This window comes from Microplitis mediator, chromosome 7 (assembly GCF_029852145.1).
Source record: "Microplitis mediator isolate UGA2020A chromosome 7, iyMicMedi2.1, whole genome shotgun sequence".
NCBI lineage: Eukaryota > Metazoa > Arthropoda > Insecta > Hymenoptera > Braconidae > Microplitis > Microplitis mediator.
The window spans coordinates 25,133,346-25,148,053 of NC_079975.1; the positions used below are offsets into that span (position 1 = coordinate 25,133,346).

The following is a 14,708-nucleotide window of genomic DNA, read 5'->3' on the forward strand; positions in this document are numbered from 1 at the left end:
GCGAGAGACTAACAGAGATAGTAGTAAGTGTTGCCGCACGGCCATATTTTATATAACGTACAAAAACTACTTTATTAGGTTATATCTTTAAATACGTCAAATTGCGTCAAATTAATAATTTATTAAATATTAATAAATATTTTTGTAGTGCAAGAAATTTATCTTTAATCAATAATTTTTTATGAATATTTTTAACTTCCCGCTAAGAAAATTGTAAATTTTCAAAAATTCGGAAAGTTATTGGTTTCGGTCCGATTTTCGAAAATCGAATTTCTAAGAGATCTTGACGTTTTGAGATTCTAGGAAGCTATTCTGACTAATTTCAAGATGATGTCCGAGTGTATGTATGTATGTATGTACGTACGTATGTAAAATATCTATAACTTTTAAACGGATAAACCGATTTTGATCCTCAAGGTGGCATTCGACGCGGCTTGTCAATATCTAAAAGCTGAGAAAAATTGAGCTTGATTGGTAGAGCTCGTTCAGAGATATTCCAAAAATAAAATTTTTTTTAAAATGTTTTTTTTGGATAACTTGTAATGTGCTCGATGGATTAATTCCAAAATCAACTGGGCTCTAAAACTTTATAAGCCGCGTCGAATGCCACCTCAATCATCAAAATCGGTTCATTCGTTCTAGAGAAACCGTTGTCGAAAGAATTAAAAAACAATTTTTTTTAGTATTTTTGAAATTTCTCAAAAATGACTAGATAAATCGATTCAAAAATCTGATCAGCTTTAGAACTCAATAAAATACATCGATTTCCACCTCAACCGTCTCAATCGGTCAAAAGCTCGACAATGTATTCACAACAATGTGTTCGAGCTCACGGAGCTCGAAAATAGCGGGAAGTTTTAGGGCTGGCCCGCAGGGTCAACCGATAGACCGATTTTTTTTAGTTTAAATGCATCTTAGGATAAATTTAATGTTTATATTGTAAGTACTGTATTAACGATTGAGTGTCATATTGTTAGTATGTAAAAAATCGTTAAGTTAATTACATTATATTTTAAATTTGTGTACTATACTTTGTAATCACTACATTATTGTGGATGGCTGCAAGAAGTTTCGACTTTATCGTCAATTAAATAAATAAATAAATAAATAATAATAATAATAATAATAATAATAATAATAATAATAATAATAATAATAATTTTATTTTAGTGAATCTAATTTACGACCAGTTAATTAATTATTAGATTAAGCAGATCAGTAAAGCCGTATTCCTTTCAAACAAAAGAATAATAACAATAATAATAATAATAATAATAATAATAATAATAATAATAATAATAATACTTAAAGACGAAGTACTGATAGAAACATGCACTTGGCATATTTTAAAGATAAAAATAGTTATTGTATTTCAAAGCCAGACAATTAACTCTGCCAACTCGAGTAACTTTTGTATTTCAAGTCCACGTGTCATCGGAATTCAGCACTTTTTACTGAAAAAAATATAAGAACAATATAACTGAAAAATATAACTTTTCCTAATGTATAGTAAAAAATATATTTTTAAAATAACTTTTTAGTTTATTTAATTAGTATACTAAATAATTAAAAGTATTATTAATTTTTAAGAAAATTAAAAAGATTAAAAAATGTGGTTTAATGCAAACGATAAATTTTATCAATGGTATGACGTAAAAGTCGGTAATAGGATAATTAATTTGTGGGAATATAAGTTTATTGGCTACGCAAGGCATAAGTAACAAGATAATTGATGGACCAGTCGGCGATTATCACTACTCGTGATCAAGATGCCTCTCACTCGGAAGACGATGCGCGATCAGTTGTCTTAGAATCAACAAAACAATCGAGACGTATTTAAATATGGGAAACAAAGATGTAGAGAATAATTGTCAATCAGATGTTGTTAATAATGACAAAAATTCCATCAATTTTGCTGAAAAATCAGGTACATTAAATTTATGTGATTTTTATATTCAAATATTATTAATAAAATCGGAAAATTAAAAAAATTTTTTTTTTATTCAAATAGAAAAATAACTATTTTTTTTCCAGATCCTGATGAACAATCGCCGGCAGAAATTAATACGCAGCAGGCGGTTAATGTTGCAGGTGAATATTTGACTGAGACAACGATGATGAAGATAAAGATAAATAATAATTGTGGATTTATTTTATGAAATTGGATAAATGGTCACAATTTACATGTGAAGTGTTAATGTGATATAATTTTTTTTTGTTTATCTAACGTCCAGGCTTCGGCAAGTTCAACTACAAAATAATAATAGTAAGCGGATTAACAAGTATGAATACTGCGATTGGAATAACTGCATTAGGATTCATTCTACCATCGGCAGCATGTGATTTTAAAATGTCTACTGTCGACAAAGGTCAACTCAATACTGGCTTTCTATTTGGTAATTTTTTAATTGGAATTATTTTCTTTTTTTTGAACTTCCCGCTAAGAAAATTTCAAATTTACAAAAAAAGGGAAGTTATTGATTGCGGTCCGATTTTCGAGAACCGAGTTTTCAACAGATCTCGATGTTTTGAGGTCCTACGAAACTATTCTGACCTACGGACCATTAATTCCAACAATTTGTAAGAAATTTAGCATAATTGGTACGTTATATTCAGAGATACCCGAGTCGAAATTTAAATCGTAGATTTAACGTAGTAGACGTTGAAAACGTAAATTCAACCTTTGAAGACGTAAATGGCCGTAAAAACGTATTAAAGACGTAGATGACGTACGAAAACGTAAATAAGAGCCTTGTAGAAAAAAACAGACCACCTAGCAGCTCAGAGACAAGAATAAAAATTATCAGCATCTTTAAAAAAGTATTTTGGAGCCTTGTAGGAAAAAACTTTACTGACAGTTGCTTTCTCGGGCTTATTTGACTCTTACAGACTACCTAGCAGTTCAGAGACAAGAATAAAAATTCTCAGTTTTTTCATACAAGACCCAAAAATATGAATCTATTCACAAAATCAAATTTTTTCAAAAATGTTTTTTCCGGATAGCTTGTAATGTACTCGATGGATTGATTCAAAAACCTAATCAGCTCTAGAACTTTATAAGCTGTGCCGAATGCCAACCCAGCCATCAAAAGCGGTTCATTTGTTCGAAAGAAATCGTCAAAAGAATTTAAAAATAATGTTTTTTTCTAATAAAATCCAAATTGTCGAACTAACTGATGACAGTTTTTTTCTAACGTTAGTGGTTAAAAAACTGCGTCGAATGTCATCTTAAACATCGTAGTTGGTTCGTTATTTCAAAAGATATTATTAGTATTATTTATCAAATATTTCAAATTTTTTTTAGTGTTAGAGGTCAAAAATCTGCGTCAAATGCCTTTTTCAAGTTAAAAAACAGAAATGTTTTTTATTAAACTTGGAAAATTCAAAACATCGAAAATAATTAATAAACAAGTTTTCTTAAAATTTTTATTCACGATTGCGTTCAATGAAATCAATGTATTTAGGTAGAAGATAACGTAAGTGATTGAAATGAGTTTCAACTCAGATCATCGTGTCTACTCGATAAAATGATCGAAAGTTTAAGGAAAGTTGACGGCCAACAAACTCTTCCGATTGCCGCAAAAACGATTTGAATCGGTTAATTAGTTCAAAAGTTATAAAAGGTTCACACGCACCCACACACACACACACACACACACACACACACACACACACACACACACACACACACACACATACACACACACACACACACACACACAACCATCATTCTGAAAGAATAGCATCCCAATAGGACCTCAAAACGTCGAAATCTCATGAAAACTCGATTTTTGAAAATCTGTTTAAAAAAAAAAAATTTCCCGAATTTTTAGAAATTCTTCGGTTTTCTTATCGGGAAGTTAAAAAAACATCGATTTACTTCATTGTTTTTTTTTTGTTAATATTCATTGCTTGAATTTCCGCAAGAGAAGATGTGACATCACTATTTTCGAGATTGAAAAGCTCAAAAATGTATTAACAATAGTATTTTCGAGCTCAAGAGCTTGAAAATAGCCGAAAATTTTTGAGGCTAGCCCACAGGCTCAGGCGGTTTGCAGGTTTTTTTTTTTATTTTTCGTTTGGTTGTAAGAAAAAGTGGAAAAACACAATAATTTTAATGATAATCATAATAATCTAATGAATCATTATGAATAATGTTTTAATTACAAATTTATTTCTTTCATTCTACGACTTATTGTAATGATGAAAAAAATATCTTACGTAATTATTTTACTAGCTTGTTATCTATGAATAGTTAAAATAATAATTTATTTTTTAAAATGCAAATTCTATATTAATTCTTTTTTATGTCAACAAACTTGCAAAAAACATATTTATAAGTTTGATAACAAAATAACAGCTATAACTGTTTTGTTGATAAAAAGAAATGAATTTTTAGGTATGCTATGCGGTGCTTATTTTTGGGGTTGTCTTGCTGATACAATGGGTCGGAGACATACTTTATTAAGATGCTTATTTCTTCAAGCAGGCTTTGAGTGTCTTGTTTCACTGATACCCAATTACTGGGGTGTATTCGTCTCAAAAACTATCATTGGATTTGCGTGAGTTTCATTATATTTACAATTGATTTTTTTTTTTTTTTTATTTCGTGAAAACGAAATTTAATATGAAACTTTAAATAACTATTTAAAGTATCCCGTATGAAAATAACATATATGGTCAAAATATATGATAAATATCAGAAAATATATTTGGCCAATTTAACTATATTTTCTGATATATTTTTTTTTATATTAAAAAATATAGTATTCATCATATACGAGTCCGTATATGTTTAGCATATATAAAATATATATGTCAATCATATACAAAAAATATATTTTTATCATATATGAAAATATATATTCTTGTCATATACGAAAACGATATTTTTATCATACATAAAAATATATATTTTTATCATATACGAAAAATATATTCTGATCATATATAAAAACATATATTTATATTGTGTATGGAAAAAAAAAGTTTCTTATTCGTATGACCAACTCCAATTAAATTAGATATAAATTTTTATATACTCTTTAAATTGCAGTTAAAATGTCCAAAATTAGTTAATTTGATGCGAATATATATACCCATATACATATACATACACCGAATAAAATATATGCTTAAATATAACAAAGAAAATATATGGTGCCATATATAATATAAATTATATGCTACCATATATTTCATTTCATATAAAAATTATATATTTTTTGAATATAAAAGGAAATATATCAATACAATATATTATAAGATAAATGTAAATGTATATATAGCTTAATATAAAAAACATATAAGTTACATATATGGAATACATATATTTACTACTGTATATAATTTTATATTAAATAGGCCAAAATCTCTATATGATTTTTTATAATATACAATATAATATATGATATATTTTTTTGTTGCAATCATATATGATTTTATATATTTTAACCATATATTGTTTTTTCATACGGGATAGTAGCAATCTTTTAGTTTATTATCAATATTCCAGATTGGGTGGGGAAATGGCAACTCTCTATACATACGTGGGTGAATTTCAACCAGCGATATATAGAAAAAAAGTATTATCAACAATGGAAATACCTACTATTTCAGGCATTTTCGTTGCTTCACGTAATTTACAAATTAATTAAAAACAAATATTTGCTTAAATTGAATTATTTTATATTTAAAGTATGATTTTTCTTTTTCTTTCACAACAGTTTTTGCATGGATGATTATTCCTTTGAATATAAGTGCTGATTTCGGTGGGTTTTTCTTTCATTCATGGAATCTTTTTAATGTGATTTGCTCAATTCCATCTTTGATTACTGCTATATGGCTATTATTTTTACCCGAAACACCAAAGTATTTATCAGAGTTTGGAAAAGATGAAGAATTATTTTTTGTACTTTCTAGAATGTATCGAGAAAATACCGGAAAATCTTCAGAGGAATATCTTGTAAGTACAATATTTGAAGGGGTAGAAGTGACAATAAAAAATTCATTTAAGTGGTTTTGAGTTCATTTTGCCACTTCAGAAAGTACTTATGTGTAGAATATGTGGTTAAAATTTCCGAAAGATCAGCCCACGGGTTCCGGAGAAATCGTGATTAGCGTCGGCAAAAACGTAGTTTCAAGATAAACGCGTTTAAAGTTGTTTTAAATAAAAAAAAAAAATCTTACCAAAATTAAATCTGCGATGCCTGCACCGTACAAAGTAGAAGAATTTGGCCTTCTTTCTTCCGTTCTGCTCTCTCTCTTGATGTGTCCAAGCTGCCCTGATTCAGAAATCTAATTTGAAATAATTCAAACACGATCCGAAACAATTCAAAGTTGGCAAAATTGGCTATATATAGATATAAACTTTAGCATGGATTGAATTATTCCAAATTAGATTTCTGAATCAGGGTGTGGCGGTTCACATATTCGATACGCGTAAAATCGTGTTTGTTGACCTTTAGATTCAGAAAAATACACTTACACTGCTCGGATCTCCATAAAAATATGGCGCAATATGCTTGGATACATATACATTAAAAAAATGTAAAAAAAACAAAAAGGATTTTTCAAAAAAAGCCAACTAGACTACACCCTTAATACAAGTTATTTTTTAAAATTTAAAAAATTATAAGTTAGCTTTTTAATTTACCCTAAATTAACTTAAAAAATTTTCGAGTCATTCCATCGCAAATTAAAGAAAAATAATCTTATTTTCGAAAATTGTTCTACTTCTTCTAAAAATTGTTTATCGATGATCGAATAGAAAATAAATGTTTTTAAATATTTAAAAGGATTTTCAAAGTGATTACTTTTACAATAAGTACAAAATGGCTCCCTGCCTTTATAAATCCGGAATAATTTCTCATGCAAATATTTCTCAGCATTAATTACTCAAACAAAAATTGATCCGACACAAAAATTTCTCGCACAGTAAAAAATATTGTGTATTTGTGTTAAAAACGGTCCGTGTTAAAATTTTTGTGTTGATTTTTTTGCGTCAAATCAACACAATTCTCTGTGTTACTTTAAAATTTTTAATCGATTTACTCTTCAACACTTTAAAAGTGTTACTTAGTATGAAAATCGATATTATCAACATTTATTAAGTGTTACTTTAACATCAACACAAAAAAAGTGTTGAAATTTTAACACAAATTTTGTGTTGAAATTCAACACAAATAGTCTGTGTTGAAAAATAACACAAAAATTGTGTGGACCGTTTCTAACACACAGATTGTGTTGATTTTAACACAATATTTTTTACTGTGCGCTATAAAAAATTTATATATAATTTCACCATATTTATGGTGAGAAAATATGCCTTGAGAAATTATTGCTGAGAAATTTTGTCGCAAGAAATTATTGCATGAGAAGAAAAAGACGGTCGCCGTACAAAATTAATTCACAAATTATTATTATGTAGACTGAGCTCAATGGTAATGGAATATCATCGATCTCTCAATTAATAAATCCAAAAGCTGAAGAACAGCAAAATGAAAGTAAACTTTCTCAAATAAGAAAAATGCTTTTTCAACAAACTGGAGCTCTTTTAAGGCCGCCGTTTCTTGGACGTACATTGCTCGTTTGTACAATAATGTTTTCTATCTTTTCATCAATGTTTACATTAATGATGTGGTTCCCAGAGTTATTTGACAGATTTGCTGCCTTTGAATTGGTTTATCCTAATGAGCACGCAAGTGTATGTCGTGTTTCCGACAGTACATTCAAAAACACAACTTTAGTGAGTGTTTTAATATTGCAATTGTCAAACATTATTCACCTATTCTATATAATTTCAGCAGCTTATTATTTCAGAATGAAAGTGCAGAAATGCCAGATTGTCGTACAGAAATAAATACTCAAGTTTATATACACTCTTTAACATTAGGCGCTGCCTCTATTCCAATCGCTGTGCTTTTTCCAATTTTCGTTAATCGAATCGGATTCAAGATTTCATTAAGTAATTATTCGTTTTTTTATTTAACTGAGTAATTATGATATTTTTGTTTTAATAATGCACTTTGTTTTAGTGGTCGGAATGGGTATTTGTGCCGGTTCAACGATTGGTTTATTTTTCGTACGTTCATCGACAGAAAATCTTATACTATCTTCCATTTTTCAAGCACTTATTTCTATATGCTCCACTGTTATTTGTTGTGTTGTTGTTGAAATATTTCCTACTAAACTAAGGTAATTAAATTATATGTATTTCAGTAAAGATATCTTCTTTACTAACCCTATCCAAAAATTCCCTTAGAATCCACTCAACTGCGACAAAAACCGCATAGAATCCTATAGACTGTATTGGTTTCTATGCGGTTTTTGTCGCAGTTGAGTGGATTCTATGGGAATTTTTGGATAGGGAAGAAGGACAAGACGACACCTTATTATATGGTAACCCTCCCTGTTTAGAAAATCTCATAGAATCCAATAGATTCTCATAAATTCCCATAGAGATTTTATAAAAATGAATGAGTTCTATGAGAAGAGGGCTATTATAAAATATTATTTTTAAAAAATCCCTTTCATTTTTAGTAGAGGGTGAATCGTTTACCAAAATAAGTCCACTGACTGGGACAATATGAACCCCTGACAAAAATCGTATAATTAATTTTTGCTTATTAGCCTAGCAGTTGTATTACATTTCCTTTACCATTTAAATATAGTGGAAACCTAAACATGCAAACCTTCTCAATAAGACAATTTATAGATAAATTGAGAAAAATATAGATAGCCCGATCTGGGAATCGAACCCAGACCAATTCGGTATCGCGCCGAATGCTTTATCGTATATATTTTGAAAATCGGGAACTCGAAAAATAGGAAAATAAAAAATCAGGAGACATGGTAGTGTCTCGCGCCAAGTACACGTTCAAAACACATGTATATGTGTGCGGTATTTAGCTCCAATATATTTTACTACTTATATTTATTTTCGGAGAAAGTCCGACAAAAATCAGAAAAATTTTTTTTTATTGTCTTAAGAATTCTTAAGGCCTTAAGGCCGACATGCCCCTAACCCTCTTTTTTTAAACTGTCGAGAGTTATTAAATAAATTATGATAATTTATTTCTGGTCGATCGTGATAAAAGTTGCCGGCTAGTTTTATGATAAACTAATAAAATCCTTACGGGAGTCGTCTTGCCTTTCTCTCCCCTAATAATGTATTCATTTATTTACTTCATAAACTGTTCATATCATTTGTCAACATCGTTTTTTTTTATTAATGTTCTTATTAGAATTTCAAAAAAGTTCATAGATGAAAATTTTTCATGTTAAATATTTCAGAGCACCCAATAAATTAATGAAATTTTTCTTCTGTAATAGTTTAATAAATCACAGAAGCCATTTGTTAATATTTCTTCCTTACGATTAAATATTTGACCTGCACTATCAATACCTCATTAGTATTTTAAAAATAATTCCAATTTAATAGACATTAAATCAGTACGAAAAGTTAATAAATTAATCTAGTAATTAAAATTTTTCATAGAGCAACAGCAGCTGCACTTGGCTCACTTTGTGCACGAGGTGGTGCCATTATTGGTAACACAACATTCAGTTATCTTATAGATAACTACTGTATGATATTAATTATTTTCCTTACTTGTCAACTCATAGGTAAGTCAATAACTTATATATATAAAGAGAAATAATATAATTAATTAGGTAAAATGTCATATACTTACAGTGAAAATAACATGTAAAACTATATAATTATAATTTCAGTCGGTGGTATTCTGGCGTTTTTTTTACCTAATCAGAAACCAGATACGTCAAACAAAAAAGTATGCGAAGTTGATCCTCAAACATAATACAAGTTTTTTTATTTGTCATTAAGATTTATTATTCACGACATCAAGAAAATATTTGATAGGTTGAAGATTGTTGACAGATTTGTGATTTTATTTATAATTAAGGCGTTATCATATTTTTAAATGATTTCAAATCATAAAAAACTATTTGACAATAAAGAATTTACTATTTTTATTTATTTTAAATGTTTTTATTTAAAGTCAATCAAGTATACATTTTTAACAAATTTTTCATAAAACTTTATACTCATTTGCATGAATTATTGGATGTGTAAAAATAATAAAAATTGATTGCATGAATTAAGTGTCTTATTTTCCTGAGTAAAATTACAAATAGAACCTTCTATAGTCGTCCCGATAAAAGCTTGGGATTTTTTCACCACCAGTTCTTTCCCCTACCACCATGATATTAGAATAAGCGCATGCGCCTTCGAATGTGCGCATGTGCAAACCACTGAAACTAGCATTTAAAGGGTGGGGGAAGAAACCGTAGTGTGAAAAAAATCCCAAGCTTTGGTTGGGATGACTATAGCTGTAAGTATAAGGCCCTTAGCTATAACACTTTTCATAGAACTCATTCATTCTTATAAAATTTCTATGGGAACTTATGAGAATCTATTGGATTCTATGAGGTTTTCTAAACAGGGCTAGCGATCGATTGTGAAAGTAAAAGAAATTCTTATGAACTGTAGCATTTTTAAATGGACGTGTGCGAATGTAGAGATACATAGAGAGCGAGGAGTTAGTTATCTAAACGTGTGCGAGAAAAAGTGACTAAACTATAGTTGGTCGGGAATCACATACTTTACCCCGGCAAAGTATAGCTCGAAAATCTAACTTCCGCGGTTGGTATTACAAAAAATTATTTTTTTGTCAGATCAAACGCGAAAGTTGAATTTTCAAGCAACATGCAGAGGGCGCGAACTATACGATTTCTGGCAATCTATAGTTTGGTTAACTTTCCTCGAGTTTGTATCGAAAAGTAACTTCTCTCTCTCTATTTATCTCTACATTCCTACACGACTTAAAACATTTTTTACTGGTTCTCTCTCAAATTCAACTTCCGCCGTTGATATGACAAAAAATTTTGTTCGATACTTTATGCTCAAAGGTAGGAACCCTGACAGACTTGAAGTGCAGGCACGCGTTTGAGGTTATGGATACGTTCTCATCAAGACCTCGTACTATATCCGGTCTTGATAAGAAAGCGACCATAGCCTCAAACTCGTGACTTCACTTCAAGCCGTCAGAATCCCTACCGTTCCGCATACGTATCGAAAATAACTATTATAGTTGGATTAGCGAAAGTTTGCGTTTCGGATATTTTCGGTTTTGACCCCCACCATCTAAATTTAATACCTAAGATATTGCGTCTTGACGGTGGGGGTAAAAAACCGAAGCGCAAACTCTCGCTAATCCAACTATATGTTTACAGTTTATTTGGGGTTATTTTAGAATAGATTAATAGCTAATTATGAAAAAGAAAGTCAATGGTGTGAGGTCACAGATGTTCATTTTTTTTAGTTCCATTCCAATAATTAGCTATAAATTATTACCTCCATTATAATTTATAACTTTATTGCTTTTAGACGTCAACAAATAACAAGCTTATAAAATAATTGATAAATTATCGATCAACAGACTTATCTATACGACAGTTTGAAAATTAATCATTGTATTATTTTTAGCAGAATTGATTAGCATTGTAACCATTAAAAATGGTTTTATCACGATAAAAAGTTATTTTTGTTTACAACTTTTTTTTCACAAAAACACTAATGACTGTTCATATTATTTAACGATTAAATAAGTCACAATATATGAAAATAATCAATTACTCATTATTAATCAAATATTGTTGTTGGTATAAGAAAGAATACTTGATAAATTCTTAAAAATCGGGAAATAAGTATTCATAACTTTATTTCTATAAATTTAATAAGATTTCAAATAAATTTTATGGTAACACAAATTGTGGATAAATACAAGGCTCAAATGAACGACTAAAAATAAAAACAAGCCTTATTTGACAAATATTTCATAATAATAATATTAGTAATAATAATAATTATTCTTGTTATTTGAATTTTTAAAGTAGAGCTCATAAAATAATTTACGAAATAATATAATAAAACTGGAAACTTCCGGTTCAGGTCAGAAAAATTTTAAAATATTTTTTTTAATAGTAAAAATAAATAAAACTACACGAAAATCAGCGATTACGACTAAAAATAATTAATTAAATGATTTGTATTTATTTTTGATAAGCTCAGTAATTAAATGACGAGTTATTCAAAATCGTTCATTCTTTCATATGTTTTTAACATACGTAACTTACGTATAGTGAAGTTAAGTAATACTTATTTACATACTTTCTGTCTCCGGGAGACCGAGTTTCAGTGAGTCTATGTTTGGTACAAAATAAAATCTGATAAAAACATTGTCTTATTTAACCTTGGAAATCTAACAATTCTAAAGTTATTTCTCTTTGACTCTGTTCATTTCGATTCTTGAAATCGATTAATCGACACAGAAAGTCGATTTTAACCGATTTTTGAGTAAAAATTATTATGCTGTAAAATCGAAATTATAGTTGCATATGGAGCATTCCATGCATAATCACTGAGGTCGTCGACCCAATTATTGATTTAAAAAAATTTCAAAATTTACTTAAATTTCATTTAATTTTACGCTGATCGTAAATCAAACAGTTTTTCTGATATACATTTTTCTGAAAGTATTACTCTCTAAAAACGAATTAGTGAAAATCACGTGACAATCACTATTTGGCAGTGAATAGTCACTTATTGCTAGTTAAAAGTATACCACTGTTTGAATTAGTGACATATTTTTCACTAGTAAACAGTGAATAGTCACTATTTTCACTGTTTCAAATTTAAGAAAGTACCGTACAAAATTTCGAAGTGCATCAAAAACTTCATTAAAGAGTCACCAGCTCTTGGACTAATTTATCTAGAAGTCGAATGTTGAGAATCGATTCTTGATCGTCTTCAAAAACTCAAAGTCGATTCTAAAAACGACCTTGCCATTCCTAGTATGAAAAAAAAAATTTAATATTTATAATTTATGATTAAATAATAAGAAATCTACTTCCATTTCGGCTGTCGAATGGCCTTTTTTCAAAACAACCATTTATTAGCTCACAATTATTGCACTTATTTTTAAACTTAAATTGTTAATACACGGAAAGAATTTTCGTATGAATATTGCCATGTTATTTATTCTAAAAATTACTCTAAATCGAGTAATCTTGGGCCATTACGACTTTTTACTTTCGAATAACGAAATTTGACTCTTTCAGTGAGTAAAAATCAATCAGATTAATTTTTACTCACAATTGCGAGTAAAAATTACACCTAGCGGCTGTCTAAATAAATTCTCTCTAATTCAATTTTTACTCGTAGGTTATGATAAAAAGTTGATGATTCAATTTATAAAATTTATATTGAATTACAATAAAAATTACAATTAACAGTCTGAAATTTCCATAAAAAAACTAAAAATCATCTAATTGCCTTAAAATTTGACTTAAAATAAATATTTTGAAAAAGAATAAAAAAAAAATTAGTCGTATTGTGTTGAAAAAGAAAAGATACAAATTTTTTTAAATTTCAAAACAAATATTAAGTTACAGAGAGATACAGAGATCGTCTTTTTTTCCAAGCCTACGTTTGTGTGCGTAACATGTAAGTTGTCGCGAGCAAAATAAAAGACATTTAATTGAAGCCGATATTAACCGAAGATTAACGGAGACTACTGAAATATTACCCCACAGTTTAGAGTAAAAATTACTTCCATAGATGAGAAAATTTATTCGAGTTATAAACAGTTTTTCATCAAACAGTTAATGGGTTTAAAAGAATGGTATATTGGGGAGTAAAAATTAATAGATTAAGATGAGATATTCACAATAATCGATTATATATAAGACTTTTAAAAAATTACTCAGTAGTAGAGTAAAATATAGTCAAGCAACGTTAATATTTGAACAAAAAATATTACATTTAAAACGAAAAATACCAATTTTTTGCAACGGCCCAGGATTACTCGAAATTACAGAGTAATTTTTATCAAAAAATTCTTTCCGTGTACTGTATTTAACATTTAGTACTGTATATAATATTAATTACTTTTTTCACTTGTCAACTCAGTTTTATAAATATTTACTATTCATTTAACCTATTATATAAAATAATAACATTAATCAATTAAATAAGTTACTAAGTACATAAAACAACAGTAAAAACTATTGTAATAAATTATTATTTCCGTTGGTATAATTCTGGCATCATTGCTTAATGAAAAACAATAAAATATATCAGAAGACGTAAAAGTATGCACAGTTGATCTTCACACACAATGCAAGGTTTTTTATTCTTAGCCACTAAGATTTTTATCCATGACATGAAAAAACGCTCGGTAGGTTTAAATGTGTTGACTAATTTTTAATTGCACTCATAATTATTAATTAAATGTTATCTTATTTTAAAATTGTTTTTAACGTCGAAAAAAATTATTTTTATTTTCAACATTAATCATCGTTGATTTGTTGAGAAATCAATGATCTATACAAATTAAAGTCACGTGTTTATGAAAATAAACCGGCACATGTCAAATATAAATTGACATACGAGTTGCATTATGTTGTAGATACTAAAAAATATTTATTAGTTTGTTAAATTATAGATATATAAGTAAGTTGTATAAAATAGGTCTCGCAGGTACTTACTTGCACTGATTGGTAAGATGTATAATATAAATTCGGACAAAGTGGCCAAAATTAGAATTACCCGTCTCGAAACTTGCTGACGTACTTTTAACATGTCGTTTACTCTTTCCCTCTTGGCAATAACAGTTGTTCTTACC

At 28.7% G+C, this 14,708-nt stretch overlaps 1 protein-coding gene and 1 long non-coding RNA gene across 2 annotated transcripts; one reads left to right on the plus strand and one right to left on the minus strand.

The window, feature by feature from the left end:
• The first annotated feature begins 1,617 nt into the window (after positions 1–1,617).
• Positions 1,618–9,960, plus strand: LOC130670952 (synaptic vesicle glycoprotein 2B-like). Its single transcript, XM_057474596.1, has 11 exons — positions 1,618–1,927; positions 2,035–2,091; positions 2,235–2,396; positions 4,400–4,562; positions 5,516–5,637; positions 5,727–5,965; positions 7,430–7,747; positions 7,822–7,966; positions 8,037–8,196; positions 9,500–9,627; positions 9,736–9,960. Exons 1-11 carry the CDS (start codon positions 1,843–1,845, stop codon positions 9,819–9,821), a joined length of 1,665 nt encoding a protein of 554 aa, XP_057330579.1. The 5' UTR covers positions 1,618–1,842; the 3' UTR covers positions 9,822–9,960.
• On the minus strand, positions 9,867–14,707 carry LOC130670954 (uncharacterized). The gene is made up of 3 exons (XR_008990459.1): positions 14,572–14,707; positions 13,973–14,495; positions 9,867–12,873 (listed from the first exon to the last, which is right to left on the minus strand). It is a non-coding gene; the product is annotated as an uncharacterized LOC130670954 (long non-coding RNA).
• Position 14,708: the final 1 nt, after the last annotated feature.

Bases quoted from the DNA above. Each gene is read 5' to 3' on its own strand.
- LOC130670952 (XM_057474596.1), top strand. From the start codon at position 1,843: ATGGGAAACAAAGATGTAGAGAATAATTGTCAATCAGATGTTGTTAAT. The intron at 1,928-2,034 runs GTACATTAAATT...TTTTTTTTCCAG, and splicing joins CAATTTTGCTGAAAAATCAG to ATCCTGATGAACAATCGCCG. The intron at 7,748-7,821 runs GTGAGTGTTTTA...TTATTATTTCAG, and splicing joins CATTCAAAAACACAACTTTA to AATGAAAGTGCAGAAATGCC.